This window comes from Dryobates pubescens, chromosome 15, assembly GCF_014839835.1.
Source record: "Dryobates pubescens isolate bDryPub1 chromosome 15, bDryPub1.pri, whole genome shotgun sequence".
Taxonomy (NCBI): domain Eukaryota; kingdom Metazoa; phylum Chordata; class Aves; order Piciformes; family Picidae; genus Dryobates; species Dryobates pubescens.
Genome location: NC_071626.1, coordinates 232,179 through 252,420, shown reverse-complemented (window position 1 = coordinate 252,420; position 20,242 = coordinate 232,179). Strand labels below are relative to the sequence as shown.

Genomic DNA, 20,242 nt, shown 5'->3' with positions numbered 1-20,242 from the left:
ACAGCTTTGGGGACTCATCTACAGCCTGCAGCCACTAAAACCTAGGGCCTGCTTCCCTCACTGGCAGAGGTCTGTCCTTGCCCTCAGATTTGCTGCCAGACCAGGATCTGCTCCTGGCTGCTTCATTACAGTTCTGCTGATCATGCCTAGACAATGTGTTGTCTGCTGAGTGCTCTGGGTGCAATCCACACTAACCTGCTGAGGTTTGCCACATGGGAAAGTAATAAGGGAGGTCAAGACCTCTTTGAATGCAGGTTGAGACCAGCAGCAAAGTGACTCTATTGGTGACTGCCACATGAAATACAGATAAGACTGAGAGAATCCTGGAACCCTTTCATTTGGAAAAGACCTTCAAGATCCACTCCAACCATTCTCTGACTCTGCCAAGGCTGGGGCTAACTCATGGCCCCCAGCACCACATCTCTGCCTCTCTGAAACACCTCCAGGGGTGGGGATTCAGCCACCACCCTGGGCAGCCTGTGCCAGGCTCAGAGAACCCTGTCAGTCAAGAAGTTTCTTTGCTGTCCAACCTAAACCTCCCCTGGTGCAGCTTGAGACCTTTTCCTCTTTTCCTATCACCTGTAACAAGGCAGAAGAGACCAACCCACACCTGGCTCCAGCCTCCTTTCAGGGAGGTGTAGAGACCCATAAGGTCTTCCTTCAGCCTTCTCTTCTCCAGGCTGACCAACCCCAGCCTTTCAGAGTGACAAAAGACAGAGGTCACCTAAAATCCAATTACCAATGAGCAGCAGGAGGTTGACTGACAGTGGCTGGTGGGTCCTGCTTGAGACCCCAGGCAGATTCTGAAGTAGGAGTGCTTGACGCTTTGTGAGAAGAGATCAGCCTTGAGTTCCGCTGCTGGAGTGCAGGACCCTAAATCAACAGCCAGGTTACAGCCTCTGTTGGCACTGCTGGAGTGCAGACTCCCAGCCTGGTGTCCAGCCAATTCCACCAATTATACTCCAAGCACAAAAGGCCAAACGCAGTTTTGGTGCCATTTTTGAAGCCAATCAGCCTTACACACCAGCCAGTGGAGCTGGGCCAGCAGACCTGCACCAATGAGTGCCTTTAGAGTGGGGTGCAGGGAGGGAAGCAAGAGGAGGCTGCCAGGCTCCTGAAGCCGGCACCTGTGGTGGTGAGGGCTCAGGAGTCCTCCTCCCCTCAGGAGGTTAACAAAGAGCCTTCAGACAGAGCTCTCTCACCCTGCAGGTGCTGCTCTGGAAGTGCTCTGCATCTCATCAGCCTTATCCCAGGCCAAGTCTGTCAGTCTGTCCCCTGAGCTGCCATCTGCACTTGCACAGCAGGGACTTGCAAGGACAGGAGCAGTGTGGAATCAGCAGCAGTTGGTGCTGCCTGCCAACCACTCCCTGTGCAAGGGCAGGGCAGCTGGAGCTCACACCCTGCCACCACCAGGGATTTCCCAGCCCAGCCAGAGCAGGGCTGTCTCTGAGCTTGGGTGCAGCAGCCACCTGCCAGAAGAGCTCTGATAGAATCATTAGCATGGAGGAAGCAAATAAAATCTCTGTAGGGCTTCAAAGAAGCAAAACCTTTCTGTTTCTGCACTAAAAATATCTGACGGGAAGTAAAAATCCTCAGTCTGACAAAAGCTGGTGGAGTTCTCATGCTGCCCCAGAACTGCCTTCCACGAGGTGGTCATGCATCACCCCAGGGCCAGCAAAGCACACCTCCAGTCAGAAGGTCACAGCCCAGTTACGTCTCCTGTGGTCACCTAGAGCAGGACTTGGGGTCATGGAAGGTGACTCCAGAGCAGGCACAGCATCCCCAAGGTGCTTCCTGCCAAGCTGCCAAGTGAAGAGTGTCAGAAAATCAAAGTTTTTGAGCCCAGCTTCCAAATGTCCCTTTTTATGCACCCATATGCCAGGAAGCCTGGCTGCAGGACACGTTTGCAAGGGTGCCCATTTGCTCCTTACATATTGCCCCCCATCCAAAGCCCTAAGCCCGGCTCCCAGGCATGCTGGAGGAGCTGGGACAGCAGTGGGGATGGGTTGGTGGTATAAGACATGGTGATGGGAAGGGTGGTGCCATCCATGGGCAGTGGGAAGAGGCCTGCCTCCCCTAACTCCAGCAGAGCTCATGGGTGTGTGCCAGGGCCAGCCTCCTGTTGAGGTAGATACGGAGGGGTCTCTCTCTTGCACTCAGATGTTGGTTGTCCCCCTCCCCTGCACAGCTCCAGCTGTGCTCTCTGGGGAAGCGTAGGGCAGAGCAAGTGGCCTCCAGTGGCACCAGGGGAGGGTTTGGTTGGAGATGAGGAAAAATTTCCTTCCTGCTATAGTAGTCAGGGACTGGCAGAGGCTGCCCAGGGAGGTGGTGGAGTCCCCATCCCTGGAAGTGTTCCAGAACCTGTAGCCATGGCACCTGGGGCCATGGTTATGCTGGACTGCTGCTCAGACTGGACGAGCTTGGGTGGCTTTTCCAAGCCAAATGACTCTGGTTCTGTGATTGATTCTGTACACCTTCCTCCCACCTACAGCAGCCTTACTGCACTCCTTCCTCCCTCTGGCCAGTAGCATGGGACATCCTTTCTGCAAAGAAGAGAACAAGAAGTGGGAAAGGGATTGGGGGGGAAGGCTGAGTGCCACCTGAGCTTTGGGCATTCCTCCTGCTTTTGCCACCAGGTGCTGCACCCCAGGGCTGGCAGAGCAAGAGGAAAGCTCTGCTGGAGAGCAGGGCATGCTCCCACCCTGCCCTTTCCCAAATGTCCTCAGAAAATCCTTGGTCTGCAGCCCTGCAGCCTCGGCTGTGCTGCATGCAGGCTGGCAGCAGAGCTGTGGTGGGAGCCTGGCTGGCTGTCCCCAGCACAATGACATTACCCCATGGCTGGGCTTTTATCTCCTTGAGCCTGTGGCCTCTGTCTCACACACGTTTGTTCTCCCTGTCTCACATCACCCTCCAGGCACTGGTCTCCCAGAGCCTCCCTAGTTAGATGGGGCTAGGCTCCTGTTGCCTGGCCTCTGCCTACTCACCCCTGGGCTTCAGTCTGCCAGAGCACGAAGGACGTGGTGGTGATGATCACAGAGGTGCTGCAAATGCCCCCAGTGGTGACGGCAGAAGGGAGAACCTCCTGGTTGGCAAGCTGTGCACCTCCGTAACAGGGCAGCCTTCACCTGGGAGCCAGCCAGTGCTGGGCTCAGTCCACTCATCCCCTTCTGGCAGCTTAACCCTTTGCTTCTGGAAGAGAGCAGCGTTCCTCATGGGTTCTGTCGGTGTCTGAATGGTTAATGAATAAACACAGGGCACCTGGATCCAGCAAAGACCGACTCTGCATTTCCTCTTTGCCTATCTCAAGAGCACGGAATCAAAACAGGAGAGCTGGGGGAATGGACACGGTCGGGTTTGGAGCCAGTTTGCTCCTGGGCATGGTTTCACAACAGCCATTCTCAGATCGGGGGTTTGGGGAAGCTCTAATTAAAGGCTTTGCACCTAGCACAGCGTACTCAGCTCAGTCTTTTGCTGCTGTCAGAGGCCACACAGACTGCACCAGGAGGCAGGCTGGGACTGAAAGGCTCAGAAGGAAGGTCTTGGGGAAAAACACCGCCTTTGGTTGTCTTTTTCTTTTTTAAAATCCTGGAAATATATTCTCTGGGTGACTGCTGCAGAAAGGGGCAAGATTAAACCTGTGTGGATCAGAGCCTGTGAAGGGCTGGATGTGATTTAGTGCCAGATGCCCAGGTGTGACTCTCGTTTGCAGCCCGGGCACTGTGCACTTCTTTCCCAGAGTGAAGGGGCTGCAAGGACCACATCAGTCGTTTTCACATCTGCTTCGTGGCCGTTTCACACGGCTGCGGGGGCCCTTTGTGCACATGAGAACTCGAGCCCTAGCCAATGTAATGGAGAGGAGATCCTTTCTGCGGGCTGCTCCAGCGTCTCTAATGGGGTCTCTTGTTGGGCTGTGACTCTGCCTGAGGGTCTTTGGTGCCGTGCTAGACCCGAGCCAGAACGGGCGGAAAGGGAACCGAGACGCAGCCCTCGCACGGAGCCCTCGCGTCACGGGCACTGGGGGGGCAGGGGGAGAAGGGGAAGTGCCACCAGGTCCCAGCCCCGTGCTGAGGCTGCCACCAACCCGCTCGTCCCAGCACCCCCCGCACGTGACGGCCATCTGCGCGGCGGCCAGCCCGGCGCTGCGTGGGCACCGCGGGGAGCTCAGCCCTGGCACCCAGCTGGAGCAGCAGCTCCGGGCCGCAGCCAGCTCGCAGCACCCAGCTTCCCCGCCCCCCCGTTCCCTTCCCGGCACAGCCAGCGCCACACTCGCTGCGAGCTCTGGAAACAGACCGCAGGCTGCGGGCGAGCCGAGCGCTCCTCTATATTTAGCAGCCCAGGCATCCCCCGAAGGGCTCACGGTGCCCTGCTCCCCACCCACGCAGCCTGCCGCTGCAAAATGCTTTTCGGTCTCAGCTGAAGGGTGTTGGCTTGGGGGGGGCTCAAGGGAAGTGCAGAGGAAAGGCGGCAGCTCAGCACTGAGCGCTCTGCTACAAGCCTCCTTCAGGCACTGGGTGGCACGGCAGCCGTGGGTACCCACCTCTGGGGCGCGGGCAGCCGAATCCCGATGCCCTGTCCCGCTGGCAGCCTGTAGCGTCACCCGCCAGGCAGGGCTGGGGCTTTCTGAGCTCGGGCGAAGCCCTCTGCCGAGCTGCCCCAGCCAGCACCGTACCCGCAGCTGGCATCTTCCTGAGCTCATTTTCAGGTGGCCGTGCGTGGACTGTGGCACCTCGAGCAAGGGCTGCGAGATGCATTTCGGTGCTCGCTGGTGTCAGGCATCTGCATTTCCTCCTACCAGGGACTGTTGCGTTCTGCTCCACTGCTGCCTCCTGCAATCACTCACTAGTAGCATTTATGCTCTGCTCAGTTGTCTCCATAGTCAAACCCCACGAACAACAACTGCAGCTAGACAAGGCTGGGGTGCATCTCTCCCTTGGTACCTGATTCTCGTGCTGCTGTCCAAGCAAGCAGTCAAAAGACTCATTTAAGCTTCACAGTTGGCTGGGAACTGGGGACTTGTTTGTTCTTTAAAGATCATAGAATCATGAAGGTTGGAAGAGCCCTCTAAGCTCATCCAGTCCAACCACCAACTCAACACCACCATGGCCACTGAGCTGTGTCCCCAAGTGCCATGGACACCTCCAGGGATGGGGACTCCGCGGTGGCAGCCCTCCTCTGACTCCTTTTCCACTAGGATGTGTTTTTTAAACACATATTTATAACTGTGCCTCCAGCACAGGCTGCACCAGCACAGCAGCTCCTCCAGGGCCATGTTTTGGTGGCTCTGTGTGAGTGCCAGCAGCCAAACCAGCAGCTGCTTCAGAAACCAGGCTGGACCTGCCCCTGCCAGCGCCCTGAGGGCACAGGGGCAGCAGGGCCAGGGGGACCACATCTCTGTGCTGGGTGATGAAGCCAGGACAGGCCTCAGGGCAGCCCAGTCCGCACTAACCTCCCCTCCACATCACACCATCCACCACAGACCTTCACCTGCCCGGACATGAGGCTGTGTCCCTGCTGGTCAGGGGTGCCCACATCACTGCTGCCCTGCAGAGCAGCACATGGGTGGAGGGGCAGCCAGGCCTGGACAGTCCCCGTGGCAGCTCACGGGGGCTGGCTGTGCACGTGGGGATTAGGGTGGCCACCCCTGCAAACCATGGCTGTCAGATCCTAATAAGCAGCTTAATTGTGCTGCAGCAGGCCGTGGCCAGCAGAGCTCGAGAAGCCATGCTGGGCACAGCTCCCTCAGCACCAAGGTGCAAGGCTCTGGCCTGCACTGCCTGCAGATTTGCTGTACCTCAGCGTGCAAACACCCCTGGGCAGCTCAGGCTGTCTGCAGGCAAGCCTGCAACGTTCAGCAGCTGTCCATCAGCTCAGGATTCACTCCTGCTTCTCCAAAACCCTGCTGAGAGCCCCCAGGTTCCCTTCACGGGGCAGACCACAGCCTGGCTCTTCTTCAGCAGCTTTCTCTGCCTCAGTTCACTTGTCAGGAAAACTTTGCCTGCAGAAGGCTTCAAACAGTTTGACCTCTTGAAAGGACACCACAGAATCCCAGCATGGTGGAGGCCGGAGGGGACCTCTAGAGAGGTCCTGCTAGGGCAGGATCACCCACAGCAGGCTGCCCAGGGAAATGTCTGAAGAACAGCAATATGCTCTCGTGGCCAAGAAGCCAACAATATCCTGCTCTGCCCTGGCCAGCCCACACCTGGAATATTGTGTCCAGCTCTGGGCTCCCCAGTCCAAGAGGGACAGGGAACTGCTGGGGAGAGTCCAGAGGAGGCCACAAAGATGCTGAGGGGCCTGGAGCAGCTCTGTGAGGAGCAAAGGCTGAGAGCCCTGGGGCTGAGAGCCCTGGAGAAGAGCAGCCCCAGAGGGGATCTGAGCAATACTCAGCAAGAGCTAAAGGGTGGAGGACAAGAGGATGGAGGGAGGAGGCTGGGTCCAGACTCTTGTCAGTGGTGCCCAGGGACAGGACAAGGGGCAAGGGGCACAAACTGGAACCCAGGAGGTTTCACTTGGACACAAAGGAAAACTCTTTTGGTGTGAGGGTGCTGGAGCCCTGGAGCAGGCTGCCCAGGGAGGTTGTGGAGTCTCCTTCTTTGGAGAGCTTTCAACACCCCCCCCCCGGACATTGTGACCCTGGCAAGCTGCTTTAGGTGAGGCTGTGTTAGCAAGGGTGTTGGACTGGATGATCTCCCTTCTGGCCCCAGCAGTCTGTGAATCTGTGGCTGTGCCCTTACCTGGCTGCCCTTTGCTGTACCAGGTATTGGTAGCTGTGGCTGGAGGCTCCAGCACTGGCAGGCTGTGAGCTGGTGAAGCCCCATGGGCTGCTGAGCTCCGCTCCTCTCTTCTCAAGGGGACAACTTCTCCATCTGCAGCAAAAAGCTCACAGCTATGATGACCTGTGCTGGAGGGGTGGTGGGAGGCAGTCCCTTGGCACCACTAAGGCTGCAGGCCTCCCAGGGTGAAGGACCACCCCTCCCCACCGCTCCCCAGGGACAGGGTTGGACACATCTGCTGACGTCCAGCTTGCAGCTGTTTTCCCTCAGCTCACCTCAGTTACTGCCCAGAAACTGCCCTTCAGCCTCGTGGCTTCCAAGTCCTTCAGCTGCTTCTCCTGTTTGTGCTGAAGGAAAAAGGACCAAAGCCTCAGCTGAGTGTTGCTGTTCTAGGGGACAAACAAGAAGAGCATCACTGCATTTCCTTGGCTTGTGCCTCATGAAAAGATTGAGAAAGTCTCTTAGCTTCTGGAGAACCTAAACACAGAGGTTCAGAGGGCACTACTGGGGTGCTGCTCCAACACAACCGGCTCAAAGCCTCAGTGCAGAGCAAGCTCCAGGCACCAGAAACCAGCCCAGGCCCCATTGTCTCCTCTACACTTCATCCACCACCAACGAAAGTGCCAATCAATACCAGCTGGGCTGGGCTGCTTGTTTCAGTGCTGAGAAGCAGCTCTTCTCTGGCAGCCTTTGACTCCCTGCCGGGCTCCCTGAGCCTGCTCAGTGATGTCCACATGAAAATGCGAAGCAGCTCCTGGCTCGGGGACCGTGGGTTGTTTCCTGCGCTGCAAGCGGGACAGGTTCTTATGGCAATGGAGCAAGTGACCACCACTGCCCCTGCCAAGAGCATGCTGAGGAGCCACAGCAGCCTGGCCTGCGGATCTGCAGCCCTCCTGCTCCTTGGCACTCGCCGGTCCCATGGCTGCTTTCCAAACCCAGCACAATTGGCAGGAGACAATCAGAAACCATCTCCCACAGGTCAATACTTCTGGGTTTCAGATGGTTGCCAGGGCCAGGATGGCACCAGAGTAAGCTATCTGAGATGTCACCAGCTGGCAGCAGCTCATTTCCCAGCACAGCTTAGCCATCGTTCCAGGTGCTGGGGACCTTTGCTGCGTCACCCCTCAGCACCGGGCTGGTTCATGATGCACCATGGAGGAGGTGGAGCCTCACTGATGGACTGTGCAGGTGGGTTTGAGCCTGATGTGGGACATCTGTCCTGTGAGGTGTCCCTCTCCGCCTGGGGTGCACTGGGGTCCACCAGGGCACCATGCCCATCTGGGGCCATCCTGCCCTGCTGGGGCTGCCAGTGGGCGAGCATGACTTGGGTGATGCCTCTAGGAGCCCAGCTGGTGTGAGCTGAGGCACTACAAACCAGTCCTGTTTCCAAGAGGAGGTGACACCTCTGGGGCTACAGCCCAGGGCTCTGCATGGAGTCAGGCAGAAAAGATGGAAATAATTTGCTGCAGACTTGGGGAGCAAAGAGAATTCACCAACCAAATGACTTTCCCCAGCCTGCCACGAGCTCCCAAGCACCAATGAGCTCCTCCAGAGCCACAGGGGGCAGGTGGGCAGCACCTCTGCCAGACAGCCACAGCTGCAGTTTGCAGCTTCCTTAGAGCCCTGCAGCAGCACACAGCAGAGTCAGTTGCTTCTGCCCTGGTGGCCTGAACAGAGCAGGTGGCCTCTTTGTGCCTCAGAGTGGCCACAAGGAGCTGGCTCCCAGCAGAAGTCAGGGGCTGGCCTGGCTCTGGCCAAGGCAGTGTGCAGTGCCTGTGTCCCCCCGAGGCAGCACCCTGCAGAGCTGCATCCCTTCAGGCTCCCTTGGTGGGGGTGCCAGCCCCAAAGCCTTTGGAAGCCAGGGAAGGACTTTCAGAGGTTTCAGTGGGCTTCAGGTCTGGGCTCCTTGCTTCCCTCCAGGCTTGCACCTCAAGTGCAAGCACAAAGGGAAGTGTGGAGCAGATGGCTGCAGGCAACATTTAAAAATACCAAGGCTGTTTCTAAATGCAGATCACCAGATCCAGAACAGCCCTGGGCACCCTTAGCTGAAGGTTGTTTGCTGGCAAAGGCAGGAGGGGTGCGCAGGACTTGGGCAGTCCTGAGGACACAGATCTTCACTCCTTCCTTCCAAAGGGCTTGCTGAAGGCTCTTGTGTGAGTGGTGACAAAGGCAGGTGGGATCCACAACCCCGTTTCACCCCAAGGAAGGTGAATTGCTGTGCTGGAGGCACAGGGCAGAGGAGCTGCCTGGCATCCTGACTGCCCAACCACCTTCTCCTAGGGCTGTGGCTGCTGCTGCTGTGGATCCCCACCACCAGCAGTGATGGTGCTTTGTTCCCTTCCCTGCCACCGCAGCTGCCACAACCTCTGTCTCCAAAGATTTGTCCAAATGGGAGAAGCTGCAGGCACCCCAGAATATAACTCACCCTTGGCTGGGGGGGGCTGTAGCTGTGGACCTCCAGCTGGGGGAAGGCTGCTGGAAAGGGAGCTGCCATCAGTAAAACCAGGTCAAACGAAGAGGTCTGGGACCACGCCAGCCCCAGACTCGGTGTCAGTGCAGCTGGGCCACATTCAGCCCAGGACACAAGTTCGTGCATGTCCTCCTCACCTGGGAGGCGATGGGCTGGAGGGTAGGCACAGGGCTGCCTGCACAGGCTTGGGGCCAAAAGCTGAAGGCAGCAGGCAAGGCCAGGTGCCTGGGGAGATGGCCTGCTGCCACGCCGCCTGAGCTGCAGAAGCTTCACATGCAGAGAGTGCAGCAAACTGGAGTCTCCTCTCCTGGGGAGGTGGGAGCCAGCTCGGCCCATGGGCAGCCAGGTTTGAGCTGACTGCAGCACTTGGGCTGGGGCTGGAGCCAGCCAGCAGGCACAGCCCACGTCCTGCTCTCTAGAAGACTTCCAAGATAGCTTTGCTCTGCCTTTGCCAGCTCTCTGCCACAGCTCAGAGGGAAGCAGAGGGCTAAAACTCTAAGGCATGCACCATAGCAGGTGTGCCAGCGGCTGGCCACGGTGGAGTTCCATACTGACAAGTTAGAGAAGAGTTTGATTATCATTTGCTTTTCTTTTCCCCCTCCTGCCCACGCCTGCAGCCCCTGCTCTCAGCTGGGCCCAAGGCAGCAGCCTCAGCTCTCCACAGAAGCTGGTTTTGTGGCATTTCCAGCCCAGCCCCAGCCAGCAAACACAGGCAGCTCTGCAGGACAGTTTGTACTCAGTAACTTTCCAGCCCAGTTTGTATTTCTGTAGTTATTTAGATTTGTGCCAAGTCTGCTGCACTCATTCCCAGCGACGTGCTGTGGACAAACTGTCTAAACCCCCCAGACTGCAGAGACCAAGGACCCTGAGCCCTTCCCTGGGCTGGTAGCTCCTGGCTGAGTCTTCTGAAGAGACCCAAGAGTGACAAAGCCTTGGGCCGCCACGCTCTGATAACAGCAACTCTTCACAGTAATTCGAAGTAAACTGCTGGTAAATCCCAGCAGTAGAACCACCATTCCTGACAACATTTCTCTGTACCCTTGAGACCTTCCCTTGAGCCTTGCTTCCTCCCTTCCCTCCCTTTGGTTTTCTGCACGGGAGCTGTGTCTGTGACTCCTTGCATTTGCAGCTCTGAGTCTTAGCTTGGGTGCACGATGCCCCTGCTGGCAGCCTCTCAGCTGAGCATCCAGGGACTTCGGCAGATGTTTACTCCTGCACGGGATGAGGATGAGGGCTCCAGGGACTGAGTTCTCCTCTCCTGACTCGTCCTTTGCAGCAAATCCCTGCCACAGGCAAGGGATCTGAATTGTCCATAGGGTGCTCTGTGCTTTGCCCAGGGCGGCAGCCAGCCTGCCCTTCCTGCTGCATGCCAGTGCTGCCAGTCACCCCCAGGCTAGGCTGCCTGTGAGCGAGCCACTCACACGGAGCACATACCCTGGGCTCACAGCAGAGGCAGATGAAGGCTCAGGAGGCTTTTCCTGGAGGCACCAAGCATCCTGCCGCTGCTATCCAATTAGGGTGAAACCTCCTGTACCAGGCGGAGCTGCTCCAGCTCCCTGCTGGGCTGCAAATGGGCCTGACCCCAGCTCAAAGCCAACAAAAGCTGACCTGACAGAGCCCAGCAAATGGAGCCATCTGCCCTCTTCCAACACCAGCTCAAGACTGAAAATGGGTTTGTGAGCCCTGTTTGGAGGCTACCCTGTGCTCTGCTGGACACAGCTGTGGGTCTCTGCAGCACTGTCCCAGCTCACAAAGCTCCTGGGTGAAGGCACAGCTCCATGGTTGGGGGCAGCAAATGCTCCTGAGGAGGACTGAGGAGTTCAGGCTGTTGAAGGTCACTACACAAACCAATGACAACGTGCCAGAGCCCACAGGTCACGTGGCAAACCAGTGCCAGAGAATCACAGAATCATGAAGGCTGGAAAGGACCTCCAAGATCATCCAGTCCCACCATAACCCCACATGAGTCAGATGCTGAGCATGTTAGATGGCAGCATGACCTCTAAACACAGCTATCCTAGCTTGAAGGACACTGCCCTAGCAGTGTGATCATGCTCCTACAGACTCACTGCTCTGGCTTCTCAGGCTCCATGGTCCTGCATGTGCCCAGCACTGACCCCACCTTGCCAACAGCAAAGGGTGAAGACAGGGCAAGAGATGGGAGCCATGGAGCAAGACACTGATGTAAACACACCCAAAAGGGAACTGCTGCCTGTTTGCAGGGAGAGCACAGCATTGGCCTTGTGCAGCTGCCTGCTTCGGGCTCAGAAACAGCAAGCAAGTGTGAACCAGTGTGAACCAGCATGAACCAGTGCAACCCAGTGCTGCAGTGCAGGACCCCTGGAGCTGGGGTGCCCTGGGATGTTCTGTGCACAGAGGGGACCTGCAGTGCAGCTGCCTGCAAACAGAGCCACACCGCCAGCTGCTCCCGCAGGCAGCCTGGGACAGCAGGGGCTGGCAGCCTCCAATCTCAGTGTTCTCCACTTAAAAATAACCCTGGCAGCTCTCCCCAGGAGCAAGCACCTCCTTCCAAAGGCAACATCCCTGCCTGCAGATGCTTTTGTCACAGCAGCAGCCATGGTGGAAGCAGGGAAGTCAAATTGGCTCGAAGGACACAGGGGCAGGAGCCTGCTGCTGCCTGAGCAGCTCAGGCAGATGTCTGCTCCCTGGAACACCTTCTGAACACCTTCTGAATGTCCTGAGGTGGGGGCTGCTCTCTTCTCCCAAGTGACAGGATGAGAGGAAGTGGCCTCAAATTGCACCAGGGGAGGGTTAGGTTGGTGATTAGAAAAAATCTCTTTGCTGCCAGAGTGGTCAGGGATTGGCACAGGCTGCCCAGGAGGTGGTGGAGTCCCCATCCTGGAGGGGCTCAAGAAATGCTTTTCAGAAACACAGTAGCAAACAAGCTCCTTTTAACCTTAAAGCCACCTGGAGATTAGAAAGGAAAGTGAATTCTACTCCAGCCCTCAGCAAGCTGCTGTAAGCAGTGCACAGGAGCAGCAGCATGATCTGCTTAACAGTGAGAAATAACAAGAAAATATTAATCAATCAATAAGAAACCCCCTAAGAAAGGTCTCTTTTCCTCCTAACTCCTGATTCTGTGCACTACACACCACTGGAAATAACCCAAAAGCTCTTGGCTGCTGGAGTTCTGTCACAGCTTTGTGGGGCGCTTCCTTTTCCAGCAGACCATGGATTTCTGTCAGCTGAGACAGCAGCCTTGGGCTGCTTGTCCTCCTCAACCCTTGCACCTCAGAGCCAGGGCAGAGGCCCTGGTCTCTCTCTCACGGTGCTACCTGAAGAAGCTACAGAGAAACAGAAAATAACTCAAGGAAGAGAAAAGCCAGCAACAAGCTCTCAGGCACAAAGGCAAACAGCAGGAGTCACAGCAGCCCTGCACGCTTTAGCCCCTGCATGGGCACCACCTGAGAGCTGCATGGCCCAGAATCACAGCATGGCAGGCATTGCAAGGCACCTCTGGAGATTATCCAGCCCTACCCCCTGCCACCAGCCTGTGCTTCCCAGCAGTCTCCAGGTCGGCAGCAGCACCCCCTGCCCCTCAGCACCAAGAAGCAGTGAGGCAGGGGTGTGTAAAAGGCCAGGCTTTATTGACAGCAACACCAGCAGCGGGGGGCTCAGTTACCTATGGAGACTGCAGCCACCAGGAGCTCCTCAGTGGGGATGTCTCTGAGGCATGACAAGCTCTTGGGTGTTGCAGCTTCTTTGCAGTGGGTCCAACAGGTAGGGTAGATGCTGCCTGCCTAAGAGGAGGCTACCCCAGTTGCATCACACATAGACAAACACAGTGCCTGGGTTCTGCTGTAAACTCGCTGCTGGGGCTCCTTCAGAGTCTTTAAGGCTTGGTTAGGTGGCATCCCCTGCTGCCACGGACTGTGGAGGGCTCTCTCAGGAGCTAGCAGCAGCAGAAAGGCATCAAGGCAAAGGCTGATTGGCATCTGTCACCTCTTTGCTTTTGACACTGTAGCTGCCCCTTCCGCAGAGCAGCGTTTGGGCTCTCGAGCCTTGGGGACACTGGGATGCCAGAGAGAGAAAATATTAGCTGCAGGTCTGAGCTCAGGGCACAGCTGCATCGAGTTCCAGGTTTTTGCAGCCCCACCCCCTAGCAGAAACTTCCCTGGATGTGTTTTTTGTGAGTGCAAAGCAGAGAGGTACCAGCCACCTGCAGGATCAGCCAGATGCCCACCCCTCAGCAAGCAGCCATCACTGATTTACCTGATCAGCAACTCTGCTTTGTGCTCCTCAGCCTGGGAAAGAGGCAGCTTGCTGTTGGAAAAGAAGCTGTGAAGCCAGTCTGCATTAACACAGCTGCAGGGGCTGCTTCTCCACCAGCTTAGGACTTGATTTGGCATGCAACAACTTTGGCTTGCTGATGTGCCACAGGTCTAGCCAGGGGCAGCTCTGGCTTTACCTTACAGCGGTTGCTGTGTGGTGAGGGGCTGATGGAAACTCCCAAACTCAATTCACTGTCTCCTGGTGCTGGACACTACCTGGCACATTTGGTACAACCAGCTGGTGCACAAAGCCCCCACCTCAGTGCCAGGTGAGGCTGTGGAAGGGGCTTCCAGCAGGATGGTAATGCTGGAGCAGTGGCACCAGGATCTCACAGGCAGTGAGTGTGAACCAGAGGCACAGCCCCAGCTTGCTCCAGAGCACCTCAGCTGATCCCTGCAGACCACTGCTCCTCTGCTCTCTGCTTTGACTCTGCAGCTTCCCAAGCTGGGGAGCAGGCATCTCTCTGGCCTTTGGAGAAGAAAAGGTACCTCCAGCCATGGAAACAAAGCAGTTGTTGCCCAACTCAGCCCAGCTCCCACTGCCTCCCTCTGCTCTTGCCTCCACCTGTGGTGAGGCTGTGAGCCCAACACAGAGGAGCTGCAGAAAGTTTAGTCTCCAACCACGTACCTTGGCCTTGTGCCATTCCTGGTAACCACCTTAGCACATGGAGGCAGAGTGCTGGCTGGACCTGGGAGGACTTACAGGAGAAGCAGCCCCTGAAGCTGGCAGTGGCTAGCACCTCTCACAGCCAGGCTGCTCTGTAGACTAAAGGCAAGGCAAGCAAAAGAGAATTTTCTTTCCCCAAACCACCCAAAGCTCTGCTTCCCTCATGGTGTTTGTGAAGGACACAACTGAAGCCCATGGGAAATGTTTTCAGGGCAGAAGATCCAGCCCCTAGTCTATGTTATTTGTATCTCAGCCACCTCCCAGGCACAAAAAATGGGAGCTGACAGCTTCCAAGGACAGGTTTGAACTTGGGATGAAGAGACAGAAATGTCCCTTCCTTCCCTTTCCCCTGGCTCTGCCGATTTGCATTGTGCCTTACATAAGACAATGTTTCCCCAGGGAGGAACCAGGCATGGTGAAGCCAATCACATTCATTAATAATATTTTCAGCTTTGGTCAGCATGGGTTTCATAACAAAATTAAATGTCACAGGGGGAAGTAATTGCCAAACCATGGTGGTGCAAAACGTGACTCCATGGAGCAGAGGTCCAGTGCACCCAGGACAATGGAGTGACCAAAGCCCACCCAAAATGGAAGTGAACGAGGACCACAGCTCCCACTTGCACCCCCAGATTTCCTCCCAAGAGAGAAGAGCCCTCCTGGACTCTGTGGAGACCCTGCCACTTTCCTTGTAGCCATCACAAGGAGTGCAGGACATGGCAGAAACCTGCACAGTTGACTTGGCCTCCAGGAGAGCCTGAGGCTGGACACAGCAACTTGTCCCCCCCTGGCCAGGCCAGCCCTGCCAGCCCCTGGCAGCAGGAGAGGCAGGCAAAGCACAAGGCCATGCTCTTCCCTCAGGAGGGAGCTGGCAGAGGATGGGGCTTGTTTACAAGGCAGCTCCTGCTGAGGAGGGGGTTAGGGAAGGTAACGACACCATCACAGCTCCACACAGACAGACACTGGTGAGCTTTTGGAATAGCATTAAATCCCAGGCATGCTGCAAGCTACAGAGAGGATGAGTTTTGTTTCCTGAGCTCTCCCCTGGAACCTGAAGATAAAACACAGTTTAACTAACTCCTCAGGACCTGAGATTTCAGGGTCACATTAATGGAGAAGGTCTGAGGCCAGGAGAAAGAAATCACTTCCAGTTCTGTTGCCAGTGTTCCACAGCTGTAGCTGCACTGTGCTCTGTGGTATAAATAAGGCATTGCCTGGTGACAGCTACAATTCCAAAGCCTTCATGTTTCTCTTTGCAACCCTTTTTCCACATTTTGCCCTTTTTTACCCTTTGTTTTCCCAGTCTTTAGAGGTTTCTCCCCTTTCCCTCCTAGCAGAAGTTACTTGAGGCAGCTGACAGATCCAAGGCAATTAACAAAGAGCAGGTGCCAAGCGAATGTGACTAATGTTGCTATTTGGCAAAGGCAGAAACGACCTCCCTTGACTCTGACCCAGGCTGCTGTGCCTGCACCAGTACAGCATTCCTCCTCCTCCTGCCCATCCTGGTGGTGCCAGCACTCTGGGGAGGGGTCTGAAGCAGCTCTGAGGGTGCAGCCCAAGCCCTGAGGGCAGCCGTCTGGGGCCATGGCGCCAGGGCAGCTGAGAAGGAACACAAACCAGCCCCCCTAGCCCTGGCACTGGAGGCTGTGGTCCCTGTTCAACCATGACAAACAGCTGCGAATTGTTCCCAGAGCCACAGCACTTCAGGTCCTGGCGCTGGGTTGTTTGTAGCTGTGTAACAATAGGCACTGTTCGGCTGCCCTCGCTCGCAGTGCGGCAGGGATGCTGATGGAAGGCCAGGCACAGCTTCTCCCGGTGGCATCGGGGGGTGGCATCAGGGTGGGGGCATGTGATGGTTCACATGGGCTGTGTTTGATCCCAGAAAGCCCAGCCTCTGCTTGTTCTTCCTTTGTTCTGTCATCTAAGGTGGCAAGGCAGAGAGAGAGAGAGAGAGAGAGAGAGTTGAGATATTTGTTCTTCCCCCCCGCTCCTTTCACTCTCATTTAGCAGTCAGGGCAGGGCAGGCAGGAGCCAAACAGGAGGGAGTGGAATTCTCTCCTTCAGCACCAAGCACCACAAGTGAGCGGAGCCTCTGGAGCTGGGATCTGTTCCCTGTGGGCACTGCATCCCCATGAGTACACCAGGAGAGCGCAGACTGGGCCAGAGAGGAATGAAAAAAGCCCACCAGGCCCCACAAGCAGGCTGCAGCGCATGCAGGGTGCAGTGCACGCAGGCTGCAGCGCATGCAGGGTGCAGTGCACGCAGGCTGCAGCGCATGCAGGGTGCAGTGCACGCAGGCTGCAGAGCAGGCTGGGTGCAGCACACGCTGGCTGCAGAGCAGGCTGGGTGCAGCACACGCAGGCTGCAGAGCAGGCTGGGTGCAGCACACGCTGGCTGCAGAGCAGGCTGGGTGCAGCACACGCTGGCTGCAGAGCAGGCTGGGTGCAGCACACGCTGGCTGCAGAGCAGGCTGGGTGCAGCACACGCAGGCTGCAGAGCAGGCTGGGTGCAGCACACGCTGGCTGCAGAGCAGGCTGGGTGCAGCACACGCTGGCTGCAGAGCAGGCTGGGTGCAGCACACGCTGGCTGCAGAGCAGGCTGGGTGCAGCACACGCTGGCTGCAGAGCAGGCTGGGTGCAGCACACGCTGGCTGCAGAGCAGGCTGGGTGCAGCACACGCAGGCTGCAGAGCAGGCTGGGTGCAGCACACGCTGGCTGCAGCGCATGCAGGGTGCAGTGCACACAGGCTGCAGAGCAGGCTGGGTGCAGCACACGCTGGCTGCAGCGCATGCAGGGTGCAGTGCACACAGGCTGCAGAGCAGGCTGGGTGCAGCACACGCTGGCTGCAGCGCATGCAGGGTGCAGTGCACACAGGCTGCAGAGCAGGCTGGGTGCAGCACACGCAGGTGCTGCAGGCCTCCCTGACTCCACCAGCAGGCACTGGAGCTGAGACTGCATGTTGTTCACTGCTGGTGCCACAGCACCTGCAGGAGCAATCCCCCCAGTGCTGCTCTGGCTTCCCCTCTATCCTCTGGACGACTTCCCAGCTAAGGCCTTTGGCTTCCCTCCTCCCCTGTCTCCTGCTGTCACTGTCAGAGGCCAGTTTCACCCCGACCCCCTGGGCGTATCTGCTCACAAGCTTATGGGAGCCTTTCCAGGACAGAGTCTCTCCTGTAACCCTGTCCTGCTGTGCCTGGCTGGAAGCCAGCACATCCCCCCAGCCACTGCAGGGCACTTACCTGCTCCTTGAGCTCAGCAAGCTGACTGGAAAGCTGCTTCACAAGGGCCATGGTCGACTCCAGCCTCTCCTGAAGGTTCCTGATCTCATTCTGCTCACTGTCACCATCGTTGCTGACCAGGGACATGGCTCTCATCCGAGGGAACCAGTCCAGATTCTTCTCCTGGGTGGGGATTAGAGAACAGGAGTGATGCTACCAGGGGCTTACACAGCGCTGCAGGCTGAGGCTGGGCAATGGAAACAGCCTTCCAGTGGCTGACACGCAGCAGATGAGCCTCAGGAGCAGTAAAGTCAGCAAGCATTCTCCACAAGCATTTCTGTTCTTGGTGCTGCTCAGCCAGAAAGAAGGCAGCAGCTGGGAAATCTTGGTTGCCCACAGCTGCAGCACAGGCAGTGCTGGCACAGTCAGCTGTGGCTCTGGCATGCAGAAGCTGGGTCAGCTCTGGGGCACTCCCCTGGTCCCCAGCAGCAGCAGAGCCTGAGTGCTGCCTGCGCTTTGCTCTCAAGGGCATGCAGGGACACAGCTCCCCCCTGCCTCTGTGCCTGGCTGGCCTCCACCTCTCGGCCATCCCTGTGGCAATGCCAGGGAGCCAACATCAGCAAACCAGGACAAGCCAAGGTCCTCTCCAGACTGGCCTGCACTGTGATACTGCAGCACAAGAGGGACCATGGACTTGATCTCAAAGGTCTTTTCCAATCAAAACAGTTCTATGGCTCCAAGAGAAGCAGGCCCTTGGATCCAGCTGCCCTCAGCAGAAGGTTTGGGGTGCTGGGAGTGGCTCAGGCTTCAGTGTGCTGTTGAGATTCTTAGGTAACCGCAAGCACAACCTACAGCCAAGGACCAAGCCCTACACAGAGCAGCACTGAGCTGGGTGTTCTGTGGCCTCAGGCTGTGAACTTAACCATCACAGCAACACTGCACAGCGATGCTGTGAGGCAGAAGGTGCTGCTGGCAGCACCAGCCTGAGCTGCCTCTGTGGCCTGGGGGCACAGGTACCTGTGTGCAAGGTGGAACAGCCAGCGCAGGCCCTTGTGTGCGAGCCAGGAGGGGTGGCACCAGGGGCAAGCCACCCAGTTTGGCTTAAGGCATGACACAAAGGCAAATGGTATTGTAGCTGGCAGTGCTTGCATCAACACAGCCTGCCTGCACCTTGGGCAGTGGCAGGATGTGACTGGGGCATATTCACGGAGTTTTGCAACAGGCCTCAGTGGGCATGGGCATGTGGCACCTTCAGGAGAGAGCCAGAACCAGCTGAACAGTTTCTGCCCATCTGCTGTGCTCTGAATAGCACTGCAGCAAAAAGGGAGAGGAGGGAAGGAAAGGAGGGAAAGGGGGGAGGGAAGGAGGATGTTTGCCCACTACTGGCTGCCACCTGTTACTCTGGACAAGACAGAAAGCAAAGCCATTAGAATCTGGGCTGCTTTAGAGCTCAAAACGCTACCAAGCTGTTGCTGCCCTGCGCTGCTGCTCCAGTGAGAAGCTGCCTGGGGAGTTAGTGTGCTCCTCTGCTGTGCCTGGCAGCCCAGGGCTCAGTCAGCTGGCCAGGCTGGTGCAATGAGGCCTCCCTCCTCCTGCCCCCTCCCTGCTGGGCCTCCTGACCTCATTATGCCAATGTGCTGTGGCCGTGCCTGATGCCCTCTGCAGAGGGTCACAGTTTGTCCCCATCAGAGCCTGCCAGGGTGTGGGGAAGGGGCACAGGCAGGGCTCCTGCTCCCGTGCCCACTGCTCTCACAAGCCCAGCGCTCACCTCTCCCCCGTGTGCTCGACATTCCCTTTGCATTTGTGTTGGCTGGGCTCTAGCAGAGCCCTCCCCACGTGCCCAGTGGTCAGCACAGGTGTGCTCCCTCACACCAAGCCTGCTCTGTGCACAGGGCCTTCCTGCATCAATGCCTTTCTTTTCTGCAACACATTTGCCAGCAAATCTGTCTGGCCCTGCAAGCACAGAGAGTCAATTCCAAGGGGCTGCAGTGAACAGAGCTGCTCTTGTGCCTGAGTGTTTCCTGGAAAGCTCTGGAGTCTGCACCTAGCACAGCTTCTCTGGCCTGAAGCACCTGAAGATGCCAAGTGCAGGGCCATGGGGGCCAGCTGAGGGAGCAGGCTCACCTCACACCAAAGTGCCTAAGCCAGGCTGCCCAGGAGAGCACCCTGGCACTCCGTTGCTGTGGTCCTTGTGCTGGCCAAGTGCTGCTGCCAAGACTGTGACTGGCATTTCGCTGGTGTTGGTTGCAATCTGCCACTCCCTCACTCCTCCAGGATGCAAGGCAGAGACCACCAGCTGTCTTGGAAAGCTTCTCCCTGGCCCTGCAGCATCCAGAGGACCAGCACACAGCCCTGTGCAGATGCCAGTCATGCCAGCTCAGTGGGCTTGCCTCTCCTGAGGCTCCCACTGTCTCCTGCTGCCCTGCTCTTGGCACAACAGTCTCCTTCTTGGGAAGAGGTGAAGACAGGGACAGGGCACACTGCGCCTCACCCGCTGCCACAGGACTCTGCGGTGCTGATGGCAGCCCTCCAGCTGAACCAGCTGCCGGCTCGCCTTGGCCACCAGGAGCCCCGGAGTCACAGGAGCTCCATGACAGATTCCACCCAGCTTTGCCTTCCCAGCAGTGCTGGGATCGCCTCTCCCATAAAGAAGCCTGGCTGTGCTTTAGCTACAGACCAAGAGCTGGGCATGTGGGGCCAAAATGTTGTGAGAGATCAGCAAGGACTTGATCTAAAGTCTAAGACATTGGTGGCTTTGTACAGACCAGAGACCACGAAAAGATGCTACTGACTTCTGTAGCTTCTCCTGGCAGCAGAGGCAAC

General features: G+C 57.3%; 1 protein-coding gene across 1 annotated transcript in view; it reads right to left on the bottom strand.

Moving 5' to 3' along the window:
- Window positions 1-13,034: 13,034 nt before the first annotated feature.
- ITPR2 (inositol 1,4,5-trisphosphate receptor type 2) overlaps window positions 13,035-20,242 on the bottom strand; it is a 177,266-nt gene continuing 170,058 nt past the window's right edge. The window contains exons 56-57 of the mRNA XM_054168078.1: window positions 17,441-17,602; window positions 13,035-16,123 (exon numbers count right to left, since the gene is read on the bottom strand). Coding sequence (XP_054024053.1) covers window positions 16,037-16,123; window positions 17,441-17,602 — 249 coding nt within the window. The 3' untranslated portion in view covers window positions 13,035-16,036. The remainder of the gene's footprint in view (window positions 16,124-17,440; window positions 17,603-20,242) is intronic.